This window comes from Lolium perenne, chromosome 1 (genome assembly GCF_019359855.2).
Source record: "Lolium perenne isolate Kyuss_39 chromosome 1, Kyuss_2.0, whole genome shotgun sequence".
In the NCBI taxonomy this organism is placed as follows: Eukaryota; Viridiplantae; Streptophyta; class Magnoliopsida; order Poales; family Poaceae; genus Lolium; species Lolium perenne.
The window spans coordinates 169,143,844-169,164,841 of record NC_067244.2 but is presented as its reverse complement, the minus strand read 5'-3'; the positions used below and the strand labels follow the sequence as shown (position 1 = coordinate 169,164,841).

At 44.7% G+C, this 20,998-nt stretch overlaps 1 protein-coding gene across 1 annotated transcript; it reads right to left on the bottom strand.

Annotated features, from left to right (window-relative positions):
* Positions 1 to 7,771: 7,771 nt before the first annotated feature.
* Positions 7,772 to 12,518, bottom strand: LOC127312277 (4-coumarate--CoA ligase-like 3). The gene is made up of 6 exons (XM_051342826.1): positions 11,396 to 12,518; positions 9,949 to 10,138; positions 9,247 to 9,383; positions 9,091 to 9,158; positions 8,890 to 8,992; positions 7,772 to 8,278 (listed from the first exon to the last, which is right to left on the bottom strand). The coding sequence occupies exons 1-6, from the start codon at positions 12,458 to 12,460 to the stop codon at positions 8,126 to 8,128; spliced, it is 1,716 nt and encodes a 571-aa protein (XP_051198786.1). The 5' UTR covers positions 12,461 to 12,518; the 3' UTR covers positions 7,772 to 8,125.
* Between the last annotated feature and the right edge of the window lie 8,480 nt (positions 12,519 to 20,998).

Here is a 20,998-nt window from a genome sequence, read left to right as displayed (position 1 = left end):
TCTTGATCTTATCATAATATCTATCTTTCTTTTGGTATCTTCTTTGCGGTTCATTTGGTTGCTTGCTTCATTTGTTGAAGCTTCTAGTATTTGTTATCTTTTTGCAATCTTTGATCCTATCTATAGTGTGATTCCTTCCGAATATTCGTCATTGGATACGTGCATTTGATTCCACTCAAATTATGAGAAATGCACACGCTATGGAGGAACTCTCACTATATTGGCCTTCTAAATTTTTCACCCATTTCGGCAATTGGTTCCAATGGGGGAGAAGTTTGGAGGGTTTAAGGGAATTTGGTATGTCTTTGCTTTGTGCTTAAGCATGTGCTTTTATTGCATTGCATCTTGTTGCTTTGCATAGCTGAATATTTAGAGGAAACTCCACTAGGCTTTGAATGCCAATATATGTAATGAAATTCAAGATCATTCACACATGCATATATTATGGGGGAGTTTGCTCTATATATTCAACTTGTTTGTTACTTCAATTCCTTATATAAACCCTCTCAAAGAGATTGTCATCAATTACCAAAATGGGGGAGATTGAAAGTGCATGGAGCCCCCATGTGTGGTTTTGGTAATTAATGACAATCCCTATGGACTAATGTTTGCATTGAGTTATATTTGTAGGAGTTGTCCATAGGCAATTCTTGAACCATATGTTGGCTTCAAGGTTGCAATAAGAAGAATTTGATGAAGGATATCAAGTGTCAAGTATGTCTTGAAGATGAAGATGAAGTGAGCCATCAAGTTACTTCAGGACATCAACATGTTTGTATTAGGTTGCAATAAGAAGAAATTGATGAAGGATATCAAGTGTCAATTATGTCTTGAAGATGAAGATGAAGTGAGCCCTCAAGTTACTTCAAGACATCAACATAATGAAGTATGAAGAAATGAAGTGCAAGTTCAAGATGAGCCATCTTGAAGAGATCCTTTGATTGACTCTTTCCATCCATATGGTGATCATGGATATGTGAAGTTGCGCCGAAGAAGAAGCTCTCCCATGGTGGTTTATGGGGGAGCAATCTACAAGACTTCGTCAAGCAAGCACAAGCAAGAAAGGCGTTCCATCTTGTTGCGGTCAAGATCATCATCATCGAGCTCAAGTGGAATGCGCAAGTATAAGGTTTGCTCTTGATAGGGTTTCTTTCTCACCGGTCTCATAGTGTAGTTGGAGACCGGTTTATAGTTTAGTTGCCGTACTATCAAGAGGGCTCTCGAGTGAGTAACTCGATCGTATCCTTCGGAGAGCTCAAACCTTTGCATCCTTGCATCATCTTTCTTGGTTGTTATTTTTATCTTATCCATATGGTGTTTTAGAGCTTGTGTTTATTCTCATGACAAGCTCTAGTTCATCGAAAACGGATTCCGCATGAATCACTTGTTGCGTTTTTGATATTGGAGTTTTTCTCGATTTCTCGTATTGAGAGGTTTCACTCTAAAATACATAGAAAAAACTACCCCACTTGTTCTTAAGCTTTTCACTCTTTGTGGGGTATCTCTTGTCATCTTCTTTACAACAAAATTGGTTTCACCCAAATCCGAGTTTCCTAACTCAAGTTGTTGCATTTTCGAGGTTGGAGGTTTTACCGGCATGTTTTTTTAGATAGGTCAAACCTTTAATCATTTATTTCTATCCTACCTTACTGGACTATGATGGTTCCCTGCATGATCTTGTAGAGCTTGTTACTAGCTTCGAAACGAGCCCAAGATCATCAAAATCGGAGTCCGGATGCAAAAGTTATTCAAGTTTCCGTGAAGCCGTTTTTTGGCCGGAAGTTGGCCGGAAGTTCCGGTGGCCGGAACTTCCGCCCTACTTCCGGTGAACTTCCGGAAATGACGAATCTGCACGCAGAAAACATACCGGGAGCATTCCGGGGGCGCCCTACTTCACCCGGAAGTTGGCCGGAACTTCCGGGGGGCGGAAGTTCCGCCCCAAATGACCGGAAGTTCCGGTTTTTAACGAGTTTTGTGCAAACGGGCAGATTTCTCTTGCCCTATTTAAGGGGGTCTTCTTCCCCAAAGTTTCCCAACCGTTTGAGCTCGTTTTTGCCTCCATTGTTGACCTTTTTTGAGCTTGCTATCTCCCTCTCCCTCCCATGAATCTTGCATCTATTTGAGAGAAAGATAGAGGAGATCTAGATCTACATCTTCACCAATCAAATCCCTCTCTTTGTGAGGGGAATCCACTAGATCTAGATCTTGAAGAAATTTGGTGTTCCTCCTCCTATTTGTTCTTCCTCTCTTATTCCCACAATAGCTTTTGTAGCTTTGTTGAAATTTGAGAGAGAAGTACTTGAGCATCTTTGTGGTGTTCTTGCCATTGCATTTGGTGCATCGGTTTGAGTTCTCCACGGTGATTCGTGGAAGTGAAAGCAAGAAAGTTGTTACTCTTGGGTTCTTGGAACCCTAGACGGATTTGAGGCCTTTGTGGCGATTTCTTGGGAGCCTCCAATTAAGTTGTGGATGCGTGCCCCAAGCTTTGTGTAAGGCCCGTTTTCCGCCTCGAAGGAAATCCCTTAGTGGAACCGTGACCTAGGCCTTTGTGGCGAGGGTCACCGGAGATTTAGGTGAGGCGCCTTCGTGGCGTTCGGTGTGTGGTGTGAGTACCGCATCTTGGGGTGAGGCCTTTGTGGCGTTGGTGTGCATCGAGCAACCACACCTCAAGGTGAGCCTCTTGTGGCGTTCGGGAGCACTAAGCCACCGCACCTCTCCAACGGAGATTAGCACTCGCAAGAGTGTGAACTTCGGGATAAATCATCGTCTCCCGCGTGCCTCGGTTATCTCTATACCCGAGCTCTTTACTTATGCACTTTACCCTGTGATAGCCATCGTGCTTGAAGTTATATATATCTTGCTATCACATAAGTTGCTTGTATTGCTTAGCATAAGTTGTTGGTGCACATAGGTGAACCCTTGCTTAGAATAAGTTGTTGGTGCACATAGGTGAACCATAGTATATAGACTTTGGGCTTGACAAAGTAAACACTAGTTTTATTCCGCATTTGTTAAGCCCATCTCGTAAAAGTTTTAAACCGCCTATTCACCCCCCCTCCAGGCGACATCCGTGTCCTTTCAACCGGTAGCTATGTGGTTCATCTCTCTCTCCCATGTGATCTTTATGTGATCATGAGCTTTGTATCACTATTAATCTATGAGCTACTCTAGTGATGTTATTAAAGTAGTCTATTCCTCCTCCATAATGTAATGTTGACAGTGTGTGCATCATGTAGTACTTGGTGTAGGTTATGATTGTAATCTCTTGTAGATTATGAAGTTAACTATTACTATGATAGTATTGATGCGATCTATTCCCCTTTCATAGCTATTGTTGACAGTGTGTATGCTATGTTAGTACTCGGTCTAAATTGCAATGGTCTATTATGCACTCTAGAGGTTACTTTAATATGAACTCCGGATGTTGTGGAGCTTGTTTACTCCAGCTTGAGGTGTGATTTTGTAGCCCTACACAATGAATGGTGTTTGTTATCCAACGAAAGAGTGTGAGAAAGTAGCATCTATTTATTCAGTTATGTGATCAATGTTGAGAGTGTCCACTAGTGAAAGTATGATCCCTAGGCCTTGTTTCTAAGCATTGAAACACCGTTTCCAACAAGTTCTGTTACATGTTCGCTTGCTGCCATTTTTATTTCAGATTGCAGTTACTACTTACAATCATCCATATTACTTGTATTTCACTATCTCTTCGCCGAACTAGTGCACCTATACATCTGATAAGTGTATTAGGTGTGTTGGGGACACAAGAGACTTCTTGTATCGTAATTGCAGGGTTTCTTGAGAGGGATATCTTTGACCTCTACCTCCCTGAGTTCGATAAACCTTGGGTGATCCACTTAAGGGAAACTTGCTGTTGTTCTACAAACCTCTGCTCTTGGAGGCCCAACACTGTCTACAGGAATAGAAGCGTGCATAGACATCAAGCTTACGTCCTAAAGGACGATTTTTGAAAATCACAACTTTCATACACGCCTAGGCGGAAATATCCAGCTCTACGGTTTTAGTCGGAAAACATACACGATCAAAAAATGAACAAGTAAAGGAGATAAAAGACTCAAAGAGTGAACCAAATGCTTTATTTCATTGATCATGTATAACTATTACAGAGTATGCAACTCGAAAAATTTGCTAAGTGTGGAAAGGACGTAGCTGTGCAATGTTCCATAGACATTCTGTTACATCGTATATGTCGTCCGGATCCTCTTGCTTGCGTTTCCGGTGCCAATTAGCAGGTCTATCCTTTAGCTCCCGAAAATCAACAAGGTAGTACGATCCATTATGAAGCACTTTACTAACGACAAAGGGTTCTTCCCATGGAGATTGCAACTTATGATCTTTCACCTGGCGAAGGTGGAGGACCAAGTCTCCGGCCATGAATGAGCGATTCCGAACTCGACGACTGTGATAGCGTCGGAGTTTCGTAGATGGTGGAATGTTGGTCAGCTAAATTCCGAGCTTCTTCTATCAGGTCCACAGATAGCTATCTGGCCTTGTCAGCAGTTTCTTCATTGTAGGCGGAGACTCGCGGTGAATCGTGGATGATGTCGGAGGGGAGCACGGCTTCGGATCCGTATACCAGGAAGAACGGAGTAAATCCGGTTGACCTGTTAGGGGTAGTTCGCAAACTCCACAAAACAGAGTCTAACTCCTCAGCCCAAGCCCCGGCTGCGCGTCGCAGCGGTTCTTCAAGGCGTGGTTTAATCCCGGATAGTATGAGACCGTTGGATCTTTCGACCTGACCATTGGATTGTGGATGAGCCACAGATGCGAGGTCAAGCCGGATCCCTACGTCATGGCAATAATCCTTCAATTCTCCCTGTGCGAAGTTCTTGCCAGTGTACCTTGCATCCTTTCCCTTCCTTGGGTCCGACGGAGGTGTCTTTGATGGCACATGGATTGGATCTGGGTGTTCTCTGGTTCTCCTCCTGCGCTCCGAAGATCCTGTGTGTGATTCATCGTCGCGATGGCGATTGTTGTGGGTGTCTTTCTGCGCGGTGGACACACACAGATCCGGGTTGGATTCCAACCTGCGCGAAGTATCTGCCTTGCTCTGCTGCTTCATTGCTGAAGCAACGAGCATACAGACGTAGTTGATATCAATTTCCCCGTCCTTCCTTTTCAAGATATCCGCAACCTTTTTCATATTATCCTTTGGCGTTGTGAATGGCTGTTGCTCGGTGGGAGTTGCGAAGGTGATCTTGCGGGGAGCCACAGCTTCCCGCCTGATTCTATTCGCCTCTTGTTGAGCCTCGGTGATCTTGTCTTCCCAGTGCTTGCGGAGCTGCTTGACTTTTTCCAGTGATTCGTCCACCTGACGTTCTCGCTGGAGAAAATTATCCACGAAGTGCGCGGCCTCTTTCCTCTCGTCCAGCATTGCTGCTGCGGTGGTGGCGAATTTTTTGGCTGTTGCCAGCATCTCCTGCCTCTTGGCTTCTAGAGCTTCCGCATTTGCTGCATCTTCAGAAGTTATAGGTTTGTTGAGGATATCTGAGTGTGCGATTGCATCCATGCCTGCCTGCTCAACCAGTTCTTCTAGGGACAGGACTTCCTTATGCGGTCGTTCCCGCGATAGCGAAGACCCTGCATTGGATGGCTGTGGATCGGATTGGGTATTCTCATCTTCTAATTCCTGCTGATCCAGCGCCGCCAAGGTTGCGAGAACCTGCTTAGGCTGGGCGGATTCGACTTCAGGTTGATCACCGCCTCCGAATTCCTTCAGCTTCCGATCGAACTCTTCAGTATCCATGGAGGAGGTATCGCCGGAAATTGGGCTTAGGTTGCCCAGGATCGATTCTTCAACCGGCGCGTCGCTTTCTCCGACAGCCTCCTGCTGATCCGGAGCGGCGCTGTTTTCCGGTGCCTCAACCTGCATGGGGCCAGCTCCGACTTCTTGAGGGGCGGTTCCTGCGGTATGGGCTAAGAAGTGCACGAAGTGACACCTTTGCTTCTCTAACACCTGGGAGACCCAGGCGGATCTGCATTGGTCTTCCACCTTTATTTCCTGCTCAAGGGCGGATAGGGTGGGTTTTGATTTTTCCAGATCCAAGGCGGAATCTTTGCTAGGAAGCTCCAGCATCTCAGATCGGATCTTCGCGACTGCGTCCTGCTCAGCGGTGGTCGCGTCCTCGTTACTTACCAGTGCGTTCCCGTCGGAATCGACGGTTTCGGCGATGAAGATGTGAATGCCGCCAATTGGGATGATGGAGAGCTTGACGGGGTTGGTCCTAGCCGGAATCCAGCACTCGTCCTGAGGGACGATTGGAAAGTTTCCGGTGTAAAGAACACGCCCCCACAGCGATGGAGTCGTCGTAGCTTCCCATGGCGGAACCCTCCCGGTTCCGGCCTCCAGACGCCGCTGGCCTCACGGTGGGCGCCAACTGTCGTTGCCTATTCGACGGTGCCTTGGAGGAGGGATCCTCACGAGGGGGAGAAGAAGTAGGGGCCATAGGGCGGAGTGCACACGGGACGGTGGTACGCGATTTACCCAGCTTCGGAACACCTGCACGATGGCAAGGCCTACTGTTGCTTGTCTGGAATTATCTGGGCGCTTTCGCGTGGTTACAATGAGTTGTGGTTGTGCCTCTAGGGCTCCCGGGATCCGGCATATAAAGGCGCGCGGATCTAGGGTTTACATGGAGAGTCCTAGCCGGAATACAAGTTGCCTAACTACGGTACAAAGTCTTGCCGTGTACGTCAAGAATCCGCCTTCCTTTAGGACAGTGCTGGATCCGGATACTTCATGGGCCTTCACGGATCCGACCTCCTTCGTAGGTCGGTTGAGATCCGGCTTCCTATTACTGGGCTGGACTTCATCCTTCAGGATCTACAGCAACTGGGCCGCCCGATGGGCCACATGCCTCATCACCATCTGGGGGCCACCCGGACTTGCCGGATCTAAGCTATGCCGTTGATATACCCATAAAGTATACCCACAACAATTCTTGTTTACCGTTATTAACTAGGACAAATAACTATTAGACAATGAGGGTAAATTGTGCGCGCAGCACCGCCGGAGGCGAGAAAGATGTGACGAGACACAAGTCGTCTCTTAGACCCAGAACAAGCCAAGCGAAAGAAAATGTAAACACAATGTTTTTTTTTTCATGCAAACTCCTTAGTAGTAAGCAAGAATAACCTTCATTATTCAGATTTTCAGAGAGAATAACTTGTACAATTGTGAAAATATGGAGTGAATTTTTAATGCAACCCCTTATATTGTAGTAAGCCCGAGCTCAGGAGAGAATAAATGTATACACTGATGAAACAAATGTTTTTGTTATGTTTTATTAGACCTGCGCCTGACGTATTCAAGCAGAAGTTCACAAGTCCTTGGACTATTCCATGGCCATCTCCTGCCACCGTCCCTGTTTTCAGTGCTTATTTATTATACGTTCTCTCCAGAAGATATGCGAATAGATCGAAACAGATGCTTACAATTTAATCAGACAAAGGTGTGTCGAACTATGGATACGTGCAGTTGCTTGCTTGGTTGATTGGTGTTTAACTATTTAGTTGGACATATCTACCTCCATAGACAATGAGTCTAGCTACCCGATGTGTCATTTCTTCTATTCCAAAGCATTGCATCACAATGCCAGCAGCACATTCCATTCAAATATTCTCTCTTCCAGAGTTCTCTTTTTGTTGCTATGATGAAGCTCCTCAAGTTCCATTTTAGTAGCTCCATGGTTACTTTTTTTTTTTGATAAAGAGCTCTATGGTTACTGTCTCCGGAAAAATCATGCATCCATCACAAGAATCAATAAATACTCTATCATGTTGTTTCAACAATTCTTTCTGTGTATAGTATTCCCTTTGTCCCAAATTACTTGACTCAACTTTGTCAGTATAAGTAATTTGGAACGGATGGAGTAGCACACGTGCATTCCATTGTTTGACTTAACATCAAATAGTACTTTTTTCGAGAATTCATCCTACGGTGGTATGGTATGATGGTATTGTACTATTTGTATCCAACAACTACCAGAAATCCCAATCCCTGGCGGACCAACATACTCCATATATCACAAAAGGAAAAGAAAAATCACAATAAATAACACATGCACTCAATCAATTTCAATTTTGCGGAGCTGCTAGCCTCTTGCTACAGCCTTGAACTGGGATTGGTCTTGTTGTTGGAAGCAGCAGCATCAAGGGTCAGAGAGTCCTTGAGAAGCCTCCTCAGAACCTTTCCAGCAGCTGACTTGGGAATTGCCTCCACGAATATTACCTTCCGAACTTTCTTATACGGGGACACCTGCACGCACCATCATCAGATCAGTTCGCAGCTTCAGTGGACGAAAATTCTTGTTACTGTCCACAAATTGCAATCGTATTTCAATGTATAATAAAGTAGTCCTATCATATCTCATATCATGTGCTATTTAGACATGGTCAACAAGAAACAACAAATTCTTGACGCAAGCTTTTCTTGAACCTCTCATCCTTCCTGTCTGCCTGAAAATGTCTACCAGGAACAGCTGAGCTACTTTATTTTGTTCAGCACCGTGCATCATTCTTGAATGAATCATGGATCCAATTGATAGGTCAACAAAGGGAGGTAAGGAGTGCATGCCAGCCTGACCTATTATGCCAGTCTGGAGGAAAGAATCGTATGTGTGCCAAACAACCTGACCTCATATTAGTGAGTATGCATTTCCATCCGTACAGCAGATCAGGACAGGTGGGGAGCATGCACAGCAATCACTCATGGATACTGTTTGACAACAACTAATATCTCAAGATTCTCAGGATGTTTGTAAGGTTCGAGTGGTCTGACAATATTACAAGTAAAACGGATGTATGATGCGGCAATTTCAAGGAAGGAAGCAGAAGAGTGTGATGCGCTGTGTTGTAGCATTTTTTTACCTGCTTGGCCACATACTCCATCACTTGCACACATGTCAGAGTGCTTCCAGATTTCCTCACCACGAAAGCTACTGGTATCTCTCCAGCTTCTTCATCTTCAGCGCTATGAAACAATAAGGAAAAGGAAAGAAAAAAGGCTCAATTGCATGACAACACGTAAATTCAACTGCCGCCATATTAACGAAAAGGTTTCAAACTTACGATGTTACAGCAACATCAACAATTTCAGGGTGCTGGACCAAAACAGCTTCAAGGTCAGCCGGAGCTATCTGATATTCAGAATGGTAATTTGTTATTCACAATTTGTCACAAATAAGACGATAAACAGTGTATTTTCAAGGACTGCTAAAGCCATACCTGAAATCCTTTGTACTTAATTGTGTCTTTCAAACGGCCCACTATGTAAATGTACCCATATGAATCAAAGTAAGCAAGATCGCCAGTCTGCAACCAGCCATCACTTCTTGCGCATGTATCTTCATCATTCAAGTAACCTGTGAAGAAAATTCAAGAACCCAAATACAAATGAGGGGACAAAATATGGAATACATCAAAGTGTAATTTAAGTGGGAAAGATAGCAGCCACATGATGCTAGACTATATCCGAGAGCTAACTCTGCTTAACTGTCAAAGGAACAAAAATTCCCATACAGTGCAGTATAAATAATTCCTTTTGCAGCAAATTAGATAATTATTGTATTCAAATACAATGATAATCAGTGCACATGTCACATACACAAAGGGATGGTAACCATTAAGATGACGACGAAATCAGGTGCAAGTACAAGGAAACATTCTATTACCTAAAGGAGCTAAATAGGATAGCAGAGAAAGTGCATACATGTTAAATCTTCATAGGATCCTTAATAACCAGCTACCAGTGAGTTAAGTAAATTAGGCTTGTCAGGTTTAGTAACATGCATGTTTTATTTTTACTTTAAAAATATACAAATCTGTTGGAGTGATATGTTTGTAACTGCACAAGGGTTTGCATCGGAGTGCAAACTGAATTTTTTTTTTTTTTGCTGAAATGATTCAGTTGGGCTCATGAAATGCTACCTTTCATTATAGCTGGCCCATGGAGCCACAATTCGCCACAAGAGCCTGGAGGTAAACAGAAGCCCGTTTCCACATCAAGTATTTTCGCATGCATGTTTGGGGCTAAAAGACCTACAGAGGCATGCTTCTTGTGCTTTGAAGTATTAAATCCGCGAGTTCCCACAGCCGTCGATTCTGTCATGCCATAGCCCTGTGCAAAGTGTGAAAGTTTACTTAGCGAAATTAAGGTACTAGTGGGCCTTAACTTTGATGTGATCAACCAGTAATAACAGTATCGGCCCTCAGGAGGTAATAGGCCATCAATGACAAAAAAAAAATGAGAAATGAATTTATTTTTCATGTCATTAATAACAGATATGTATATAGTAGTATATGCTAATTTCAAGCATGGAAATACATTTTTTTTTCTTAACTTCAAGTGCTCCTACTAGGACATGTATATGATTTATTGCGTGACATACCTACGATGCAAGGATAAATTTATTATTTGAGACAAGAGTTCACAAAACGTGATATGTACACCACACAAAAGATGATCATATATAGTTCTAGAAGAAATATAATTCTGCTAATCCGTTTGATGTGGTATGTAAAATAAAAAATGGTGTGTTCCTTTACAAATGGAATATATTACTTCCATTTAAAGCTTTCCTGTACAACAAGCAATTAAGAACTTGAGCTCATACGGCCAAATATACTGTATTAATTAATAGACAGCCATGGTTAAATATTGCAAGCAGTTGGGGTCGCAGCAGTGGCTTTCAGAATACTGCACGCAGTTTGCGTCACTTTGTATTAGAAGAAGGCATTAAGATAACACGGGTCTTACAAGCCAACGAGAAAAAAAAAAGCCCGAAAAAAACCAGCACAAAAAAAAACAGGGCAAAGCTAAGAGCAAAACTACAAAGAAAAACAAAGCAGTACAGCTATCTTACTTTGAGTGCTTCAATTGCATAATAATTTGCAGTTTACTCAGCATATTGCAAGCAACTAAATTATGAATATTGCAGTAATAACTTTCAGTCCTTGATTGGAAAAGTATTAACCATTTTGCAAAGCTTGTTTTAAAATCAGTAATACTCCTACACAATGATTTGTTGTGTGGCACATACATATGTCGCAATTGCGCAAGGATAAATTTCTTAATTGAGCCAAGAGCTTGCCTAACGTGATACACTGCCATATGGAAAATTTGTTTTAAACCAGTTAATCCCTACTTGATTACTCCATTCAAAGTAACAAAGTAAAATTAACTGCAACTTTAATTGCGTAAAATTGGCAGACTGAACTTTCTAAGGTGAGAAGGCCCCTGAATACATGAGTGGAAGTAGTAGATAGATAGACTATTCCTCACATATGTGGACAAGGCAATCTAACGAATACGGTATGTTATACTCAGAGTCAGAAAAGTACAGTGCAAAGAGTTGGAATTAAAAAATGTTTGTACCTGAATGAAATCGACGTGTGGGAAAGCCTGGAGAAAGTCTTGAACGAGTTTGCCGCCGAGCGGAGCTGCACCGCTGGAGACCTGTACCAAGGACTCCAACGACAAGGCGCCTGCGGACTTGGCTCTGAGCAGCGCCGCCATGATGGGCGGCACGAGCGGCAAGTGCGTGACCTTGAACCTGTGGATGGCCCTGAGCGCCTCGCCTACGTCGAACCTCCTCATGACCACGACCGGCGTGCCGAGCGAGAGGAGGCCCACGGCGAAGAGAGAGAGGCCGTAGACGTGGAACATGGGCAGCGCGGCCAGGTAGACATTGTCACAAGCAGGTGGCGCGTACTGCGACGCCTCGAAGCGCACGAAGAGCTCGACCATGGATATGAGGTTGCGGTGCGTGAGCACGACGCCCTTGCTCCGGCCGCTGGTCCCCGAGGAGTAGAGGAAGGCGGCGTCCGAGTCCTGGCCCACCTCCGCGGACGGGAACTCGTCGGTCGCGCCGGCGCCGGCGGCGGAAGAATCGAGCAGCGCACGGAAGGGCGCGTACTCGTCCTCCGCGGCTGGGAAGGTGTCCGGCACGACGAGGACCGGGGCTGCGGAGGGCGGTAGCTTCGCCGCGTTGTCGGAGGAGGCGAGGATGAGGGATGGGCTGGTGTCCCGCAGGCGTCCGGCGATCTCGGCGCGGGAGCTGGAGGGGTTCATGGTGGTGGCGACGCCGCCGGCGGCGAGGACGGCGAGGAAGGCGACGGGGAAGGCGATGGAGTTTGGGAGCACGAGGAGCACGACGTCGCCGGCGCGGATGTGGTGGGCTCGGCGGAAGCCGTGCGCGAGGGAGGAGACGAGGCGGCGGAGGTCGGCGCGGGAGAGGGAGGCGCCGGTTGCGGCATCGATGAAGCACGGGGGAGAATGAGGCTGGCCGTGGTGGTGGAGAGGGAGGCGGGAGAAGAGGTGCGGGACGAGGGAGAGGGCGGGGTCGGCGGGGAGCGGGAGGGGGGCGTGGGTGCTGGCGTAGAGGCCGGTGGCGGCGGAGTAGAAGGTGGCGGCGGTCGGGTCCTGCGCGGCGCCCTCCATTGCTGCTGCTGCTGCTCTTGCTGCAGTTTCTGCGCTAATGACTTGGGTGGAGATGATGGGGGGTTTGCAACAAGTTTATTTATAGTGCCGCTGAAGCTGCTGCGGCCTGCGGGCGATGACGATTCATGCTCAGCTCATGCCTGTGATGTGCCACGTCTCCAACCTTCACGTTCTGATCCATGCAAACAGCATAAAGATGCATCTCATCAGGGGAAGCACGTTTTCGTTGAATAAAGAAAAATCCAAGTGGACGAAAATTGTGTGATTTGCCCATCTCTTCTTTTACTTCTTACGTAGACAAATCTCATATACTCCGTATTTATTTATGGACGGAGGTAGTAGAAGAATAAAATGCTTATTTATAAGTTGTGAGTAACAGTTACCCGTCCGTTAGTTTGGTAGGCATGCATTTATATCAACAACCGTGATAGTCAACACACATTAATATATTATTTTATATAATTGACCAAACTTTATAATGCTTGGAGGATTATTGTCTCGCGGTCAGCGGCATCGCTAGACACACATGGTCGATTGGACCACCTCGGTCCATTCTAGTTTTAGCATTGTCGGGAGCCCACCAAACCACTAACGCGGTCCACCGACTTTCCAACCGAACCTTACTAATTTAGAGTATAGTGAAGAATCGGTGGAGCCTATTGCCTAGATTAGTGGCCAACGACCGAGTCGGTGTGGAGTCGGTCCCGTCAACTCACCACCAAAATTCCTCGAGTTGTGCACTATTTTAGCCTTATCCTCTCCTAGCTAGCCCTTTGCCTTGGACTATATATAGTTACCTACCCCCTCAAATGTGAGGTACGGAAGAAATGAGACAGAACTAGGCATGTGCCTCTCCCATGTGGGAACCCCTCTCCTTAGATCATCCATCTATTGAGTTGTATCAAGACTCCTTCCTAACTTGGATCTTTTTTATCCATTAAAATGTATAACTATTGATCTCCTGCTTTGAAACTCTATCAATTTGCAATCTCTTTGCTAGTTGAATTCTATCTTTGCTTTGGCAATATTTCCACTTGCAGTTCTATCTATGTGATTTTTCTTGTGGATTCTATTGAGTTGGTGAATTGGGCCAACGAGGATAACCGATGTGCGTGTGGTGTGAGTTGGTATCCTCGCTTTCATCTCGCTTCATCTGTCGTGTTCTTTGTGTACATTCACAAACCCCCTGAATCTGTGAAGATCCGGTCACACAAGAGGTTTTCCCCTAATCAGTTGACTTCTCTCGAAGCTAGCCTCAGTTGCGCTGCTCTTGGTGTAGAGTGGCCTAGGATGGATGGTGCGTGTGATAATCCCCAAGAGCAGGGAATCACTATAGCAAAGTTCAATAAGTATTTGAGTGTTGATCCCACGAGGAATTGAAGGTAAACTATCTATTATCTGAAGCCCTATAACCCACTTATATGTCCATTCGTGCAATGCAATAAAGTAAAATATACCGTATTTTTTTTTATTTTTTGATAACTAGAAAGTTATAAACTAAAACAACTAAGTGCTACAACTAAAGATGAAAGGGATCTTATGGAAGTTTAAGTGGATGAAGGTAACTCAAGGGATCAAACGTTCTTGGCATATGGTTGTTTCATTTGTTTTGGTTGTGACAATTAGTGAAGCACATGTTTTATACCAGCTAGATTTATACATTTAACTTTTATAAAGATAGTCTATTTTTTCTTCAAAAGAGGAGTCATAAATAGGTGCAACCGTGAACACGAGGTAATACATCCCTACTGACTGGTCCCAAGGCTATTTCCGAGGAAGCAAGGGAGTTATTAAGACATAAGGTTCAACACCACTATAATTTCCAAGGTCCCCATTAGTTTACCCCCTTGTTGATTAACACATTATTAATGATCATGCATCTAAAAAGCGAGAAATGGTTTCCAACATTTTGTTGATTAACCTCTAAACACACGCAATGCTGACAACCTTATGCATTCCCCAAACATATGTGTGCACTCATGCATCAGTACATAAGACCATCATATATAGAAGATAACAAAATGTTATGCAGCCATAAACATAATCTTTCACCATATCCATCAACAAGTCGCTACTCAAATCTAGACATAGAGACACAATAGATCTTGGGAAAACAATAGATTGCACTCAAAATCATGTTTTCCAAGAGATTAAAACATGGAAATGGAGAGGATGAAGGTGGTGTTGGTGCATATGTTGATGATGACCATGTTGTAGGGGGTTGAGGCACTCAGAGGCGATTCCGTAGCGGTTCCCCCCTCTGATCTCCATCGGCAGCAGACTGGAGACTCTCTTGTTATGTATTTTTGATATCCGCATCTGTGCATCACGAGGAAGATCTACATGGGTGTATATAGAGGGTTTTAGGTCAAAACACGCCCGTACGCAAAAGTTTGATGCCAATTGGACGACCCTGGGGGGCAATCCCTCTAGTGGCGCGTTCGGATAACCCCGATGCGCCACTAGGCCTCATTTGCAGCATGTTGATCTCCTTTTGGCCCACTTTATCTTGTTGGAGGCGTCTTGAAAATTCTGAAGGGTGCTCTTTGACTTTGCCCTTTTTTTGAATCTGAAAACTCCCTTAAAGTGCAAAATAGAAACATAAGGTTTTTCTGCCAAACAGAGTTAGAACCAAAATAAAGGTTATCTTTTAGAAAATTCCTGAAAATCAGTGTAAAATATGATTCTAATATTATAAGATGCAAAATATGTTGGAATATAACACAACAAACTATAAACAACATAGATTCATTATACATGCATCATTGTGTGTAAATGGTGAATTGTTGGGACCTCTCCCCTTAGTGGGAGGGTACATGTATATATATAGAGAGAGAGATAGTGGCATAGTCACACAAAAGAGTTGCCTCGGCGTCCCGCCCCACCTGATGGGACACAAGCTGAATTAATTGTCTCTCCCACATCGGATGGCGTGGTTGTGCACGGTGTAGTATCACACACTATGTTGGTCGTCACATGGTGACTTCGATATCGTCAGGTACATTCAGTACGCTGACATCAGCCTAATTTCTCGGGATGGGACTCTACTGAGGTCAGCGGAGTCTCACCGGTCTTGTATTCGTATTGTTGTGAAGCCAACCATGTTGTTGGGTCCTTTCTTACCTTACCATGGCACAAGCTGCTAAGAGAAAGGTATACCCTTTGTTTTCTTGTCTTCTCCTCAAGTGGCCAACTAGTGGAGTGAACCGACATTGGTGATCCCCCGTGTCCTTAAGCCCGCTTGCTTAAGTTGTTGAGTTTGTGGGTATTGTGTAACCTAGGAACCCGTCACCACCTTTCATTCTACTCAATCCTAAAATTACAGTTGATGAGGGAATATCCAATCAGGTAGGACAATTAGAATGAGTTGGTATGCAAGACCAAGGTGGCCCGAGGGTTGATACTTAGTCGCCTCCCTGGTGGACTCACATGCAATGATCTTGTAAGGGTATTTTACCCTTAACTACTATTTTGGTTAACAATGACACCGGAGCTATTGTGCGGACTAATGGTTTATCTAAGTACATACACATGTTCGTCGTTTCCTCGTGCACCGGTTACTTCTCAACCCAAGCTCCTTTACCTATGCGCTTTACATTGTGATATCTATCATGCTTGATGCTATACCTATCTTGTTATCACCTTGTTGCTCATCATGCTAGCATAGGTTGGTGGTGCTCTCAGGCAAACCCCTAGTTGATAGGCTTTGAGCTAAACTAGTAAACACATGTGTAGTTTTATTTCGCCTAGTTTAGCTCTCAAGTAGAAGTTTTTATACACCGCCTATTCACCCCCTCTAGGCGACATCCTAGTACATTCACCAGTGTTGCTATTTACATCTTATTTGAATTTCACTCCAATGAACATGCCTATAAAGCATGTGTTTTTCTCATCTTGTGTCTTTGCTACTCCTTACCTATCTCTCCATTTAATGTACATGACATATTTGTGTCTCCGGCGAAAAAGGGTTCCAACAGCTGGTTCCGCAGCCAGACCGGTCGGACCGGCCTCTGTGCTGGTTTGGATTTTCCAAACCGGTGCACAGCCCACCGCTGCCGGTTTGGGCCGCCTACATCTAAACAGCTCGGGATTCCCCTAGGGTTAGCCTCCCTCATTCTTCCCCGAGCTTCCTCCCTCCATGGCCACCCCTCCTGCTGCTCCACCCTGCTCTAGTAGATTTCATCCATTCGAACTCCACAAACAACCACAAAATTGATAGATCGGGATATTTTGAGGATCTTCACCAAAGGGTTCTTCAATTCTTGCACCTCATTGGGAGATCTTGGATATCCACCCACCAAGAACCTCCATAGAAGTCTCTCTCTGCCAAGTTAGGGCAAGGGAGATGATGGCCTCGGGTAATCTTTGCTCTCTTCCCCTTTAGTTCTTGATTGCCTCCGTTTTATTCTGCATATATGAGGTTGTTAAGATCTAGGGTTAGGGTTAGGTTTTTGTGTGTGTTGTCTTGGAGACCTACCACCTCACTTGAGGGTCTTCACCCGCCTAATGGTAGCTTTGTACAAGTTTTGAGCATGCTTTTTGAAAAAAATTGGAAATTTATACACACAATGCAGTTCCCTGTGTGTTTTCGGCAGGAGTTCCAGCCAGTCGGGTCTGGCGCCGGAATTTCCCGGTTGCCGAACCGGTCCGCCGGTTTACCTGCCGGAACGTTCCGGCGCATGATGATACATCACAAACGTATCTATAATTTTTGACGCTCCATGCTTGTTTTACACCAATTTATATGTTTTGTTCATACTTCATTGCACTTTTATACATTTTCCGGCACTAACCTATTAACAAGATGCCACAGTTCCAGTTCTCTGTTTTTTTGCTGTTTTTTATTTCAGAAAAGTTGTACAGGAAATATTCTCGGAATTGGACGAAACAAAAGCCGAAGTCAATATTTTTCCGTAACGAGGACAGAGTCCAGAGGGGGGTCGAAGAGGAGCCACAGGGTGGCCACACCTTGCCTTGGCACGGCCAGGCCTAGGCCCGCACCAACTGGTGGTGTGCCCCCCTGGCCTCCACCGACCTCGCCCTTCCGCCTATTTATTCACGATCTCGGGAAAAACCTAAATACCCGAGCCTCCATCCACGAAAAGTTCCGTCGCGACCACCATCGCAGACTCTAGCTCGGGAGGGTTCTGAAGCTCTTCCTGGCACCTTGCTGAAGAGGGACATCATCACCGGAGGCATCTACATCGCCATGCCCGCCTCCGAAGTGATGCATGAGTATTTCATCCCTGCACTACGGGTCCATAGCAGTAGCTAGATGGTTGTCTTCTCCAATTTGTGCCTCATGTTTAGATCTTGTGAGCTGCCCTACATGATTGAGATCATCCTTATGTAATGCTACATGTTGTGTTTGCTGAGATCCGATGAATATTGAATACTATGTTGAGATCGATTATATATTCCCATCATATGTTATTTGTGATTTTGCATGCTCTCTGTTGCTAGTAGATACTCTGGCCAAGTAGATGTTTGTGACTCCAAGAGGAAGTATTTATGCTCGATAGTAGGTTCATGCCTCTAGTTTTCTCGAAGAGTGACAATAACTTTTAAGATTGTAGATGTGTTGTTGCTACTAGGGAGAAAACAACAATATTTTATCCGAGGGTAATTCTATTGTTTACTTTACACACATTGCTTAATGCGATAATCTGTTGTTTGCAACTTAATACTGGAAGGGGTTGAGACAATAACCGGAAGGTGAATTATTAGTCATAGACGCAGTTGGATTACAGTCTATGTATTATGTTGTAATGCCCAAACGAATCCCTCATAGTAATCATCTTGTAATGTATGGTCGGTATTATGTCAATTGCTCAGCTGTAATTTGTTCACCCATCATGTTATTTATCTTTATGGAGAGACACATCTAGTGAACTGTGGACACCGGTCCTTTCCTTTACAGTGATAAATTCATCCACTGCAATCCTACTTTGTTTACTTACTGTAAGCATTGTTCTCTTTAATTGCTGTAAACATTTTTTCCACTCGATACGTCTAATCCTTTGTGTTAAGCAAACTGGTGAGATTGACAACCTCACTATAAGTTGGGGAAAAATACTTTGGTTGTGTTGTGTGCAGGTTCCACGTTGTTGCTGATGCCGGTAGTGCGCCTTGCCAATAGTTAGCTAGCAACACCTTCAGAAGTCACTCCTTTCTCCTACTGGTCGATTAAACCTTGGTTTCTTACTGAGGGAAAACTGGACGTTGTGCTCATCATACCTTCCTCTTGGGGTTCCCCAATAGTGTGAAGTCGGTGTTACAATAAGCACCATCACAGGGCCTAGTCTGCCGGCTGCTGTAACCAGAATTTCTGGCGATTTTTCTAGCACTGCCGGTTTGCTCGCCGAAAATTACTGTCTCCAAATTTTTCGAACTTGTCGCTTGTTCAACCCTCATCCATTATTTGGACTCCTTTGCTCTGACATGTACACTAATCTTGTGCTATCCTCTATATGCTTCTTCACAGATGATGAGTATAGAAGTGATGATCCTGTGATTGCAGAAAAGAGATAGAGGACTGAGAGGAATGCGAGGCCAGGTGGTTGCCGCACCAGTGGTCGTGTTCCTAGAGGTACCCCTGGAGGTCCCGGTGGTAGCCGTGGTAGTGCAACTAAGCTCAAGACCACCAGGGAAAAAACAAAGGCGAGCATATTCCTCCTCAGGAAGAAGAAAATGTGCTTAGTGAGAATGTTGCTGAGATTCCTGTTGGTCAGTGGAGGGCCATACGGCAAGAAAATCCTTATTGCTTTGCAGAAAGGACCTACCCACTGGTCGTGACAAGTTGTTTTGGACTAAGACTCAAGATCAGATGTGGAATGACTTCTATGATGACTCAGACCCTATGAAGCAGGGTTTCTATGTGGTTCCCAAATATCTGAATATGGATCACTTCAGTCTCTACACCACCACTGACTTTCGGTTCATTGATGATGCGCTGGAACAGTTGCACATTCTTGATCTTGTGTGCATTGAGAAAGATCTTCTGTTGCTTCCTGATACGTCTCCAACGTATCTATAATTTCTGATGTTCCATGCTTGTTTTATGACAATACCTACATGTTTTGTTCACACTTTATGATGATTTTATGCATTTTCCGGAACTAACCTATTGACGAGATGCCGAAGTGCCAGTTCCTGTTTTCTGCTGTTTTTGGTTTCAGAAATCCTAGTAAGGAAATATTCTCGGAATTGGACGAAATCAACGCCCAGCATCTTATAATTCCACGAAGCTTCCAGAACACCCGGGAGGGACCAGAGGAGAGCCACAGGGCCACCACACAGGTGGCTGGCACGGCCCAAGGGGGGGCGCGCCCCCCTGTTTTGTGGCGGCTCCGTAACCCATCCGACTTCGCCTCTTCACCTATAAGAAGCCCCCTGACCTAAATCTTCGATACGAATAAGCCACCGTACGAGCAACCTTCTAGAGCCGCCGCCATCGCGAAGCCAAGATCTGGGGGACAGGAGTCTCTGTTCCGGCACACCGCCGGGACGGGGAAGTGCCCCCGGAAGGCATCTCCATCGACACCACCGCCATCTTCATCACCTCTGCTGTCTCCCATGAGGAGGGAGTAGTTCTCCCTCGAGTCTAAGGGCTGTACCGGTAGCTATGTGGTCAATCTCTCTCTCCATGTACTTCAATACAATGATCTCATGAGCTGCCTTACATGATTGAGATTCATATGAGTTTTGTATCACTATTCATCTATGTGCTACTCTAGTGATGTTATTAAAGTAGTTTATTCCTCCTCCATGATGTAATGTTGACAGTGTGTGCATCATGAAGTACTTGGTATATGCTATGATTGTGATCTCTTGTAGATTATGAAGTTAACTATTACTATGATGGTATTGATGTGATCTATTCCTCCTTTTATAGTGTGATGGTAACAGTGTGCATGCTATGTTAGTACTTGGTATAGTTGTGTTGATCTATCATGCACTCTAAGGTTATTTAAATATGAATATCGAATGTTGTGGAGCTTGTTAACTCCGGCATTGAGGTGCTCTTGTAGCCCTACGCAATTAGTGGTGTTCATCATCCAACAAGAGAGTGTAGAGTATATCATTTATCTATTCAGTTATGTGATCAATGTTGAGAGTGTCCACTAGTGAAAGTATGATCCCTAGGCCTTGTTTCCAAATACTGCAATCATCGCTTGTTTACTGTTCTACTGCATCTGTACTTCCTGCAATATCTCCCACGTCAACTGCACACCAGCAAGCTATTTTCTGGCGCCGTTACTACTGCTCATATACATTCATACCACACGTATTTCACTATCTCTTCGCCGAACTAGTGCACCTATACATCTGACAAGTGTATTAGGTGTGTTGGGGACACAAGAGACTTCTTGTATCGTGATTGCAGGGTTGCTTGAGAGGGATATCTTTGACCTCTTCCTCCCTGAGTTCGATAAAACCTTGGGTGATTAACTTAAGGGAAACTTGTTGCTGTTCTACAAACCTCTGCTCTTGGAGCCCCAACACTGTCTATAGGAAAAGAGCCGTGCGTAGACATCA

What these genes read in the sequence shown, in the direction of transcription:
- LOC127312277 (XM_051342826.1), bottom strand. Translation starts at nt 12,460, where the DNA reads ATGGAGGGCGCCGCGCAGGACCCGACCGCCGCCACCTTCTACTCCGCC. An exon ending in CACACGTCGATTTCATTCAG is followed by an intron (nt 10,139 to 11,395) that starts GTACAAACATTT and finishes CACTTTGCACAG; the next exon opens with GGCTATGGCATGACAGAATC. An exon ending in TGGAGTATGTGGCCAAGCAG is followed by an intron (nt 8,279 to 8,889) that starts GTAAAAAAATGC and finishes TGGTGCGTGCAG; the next exon opens with GTGTCCCCGTATAAGAAAGT.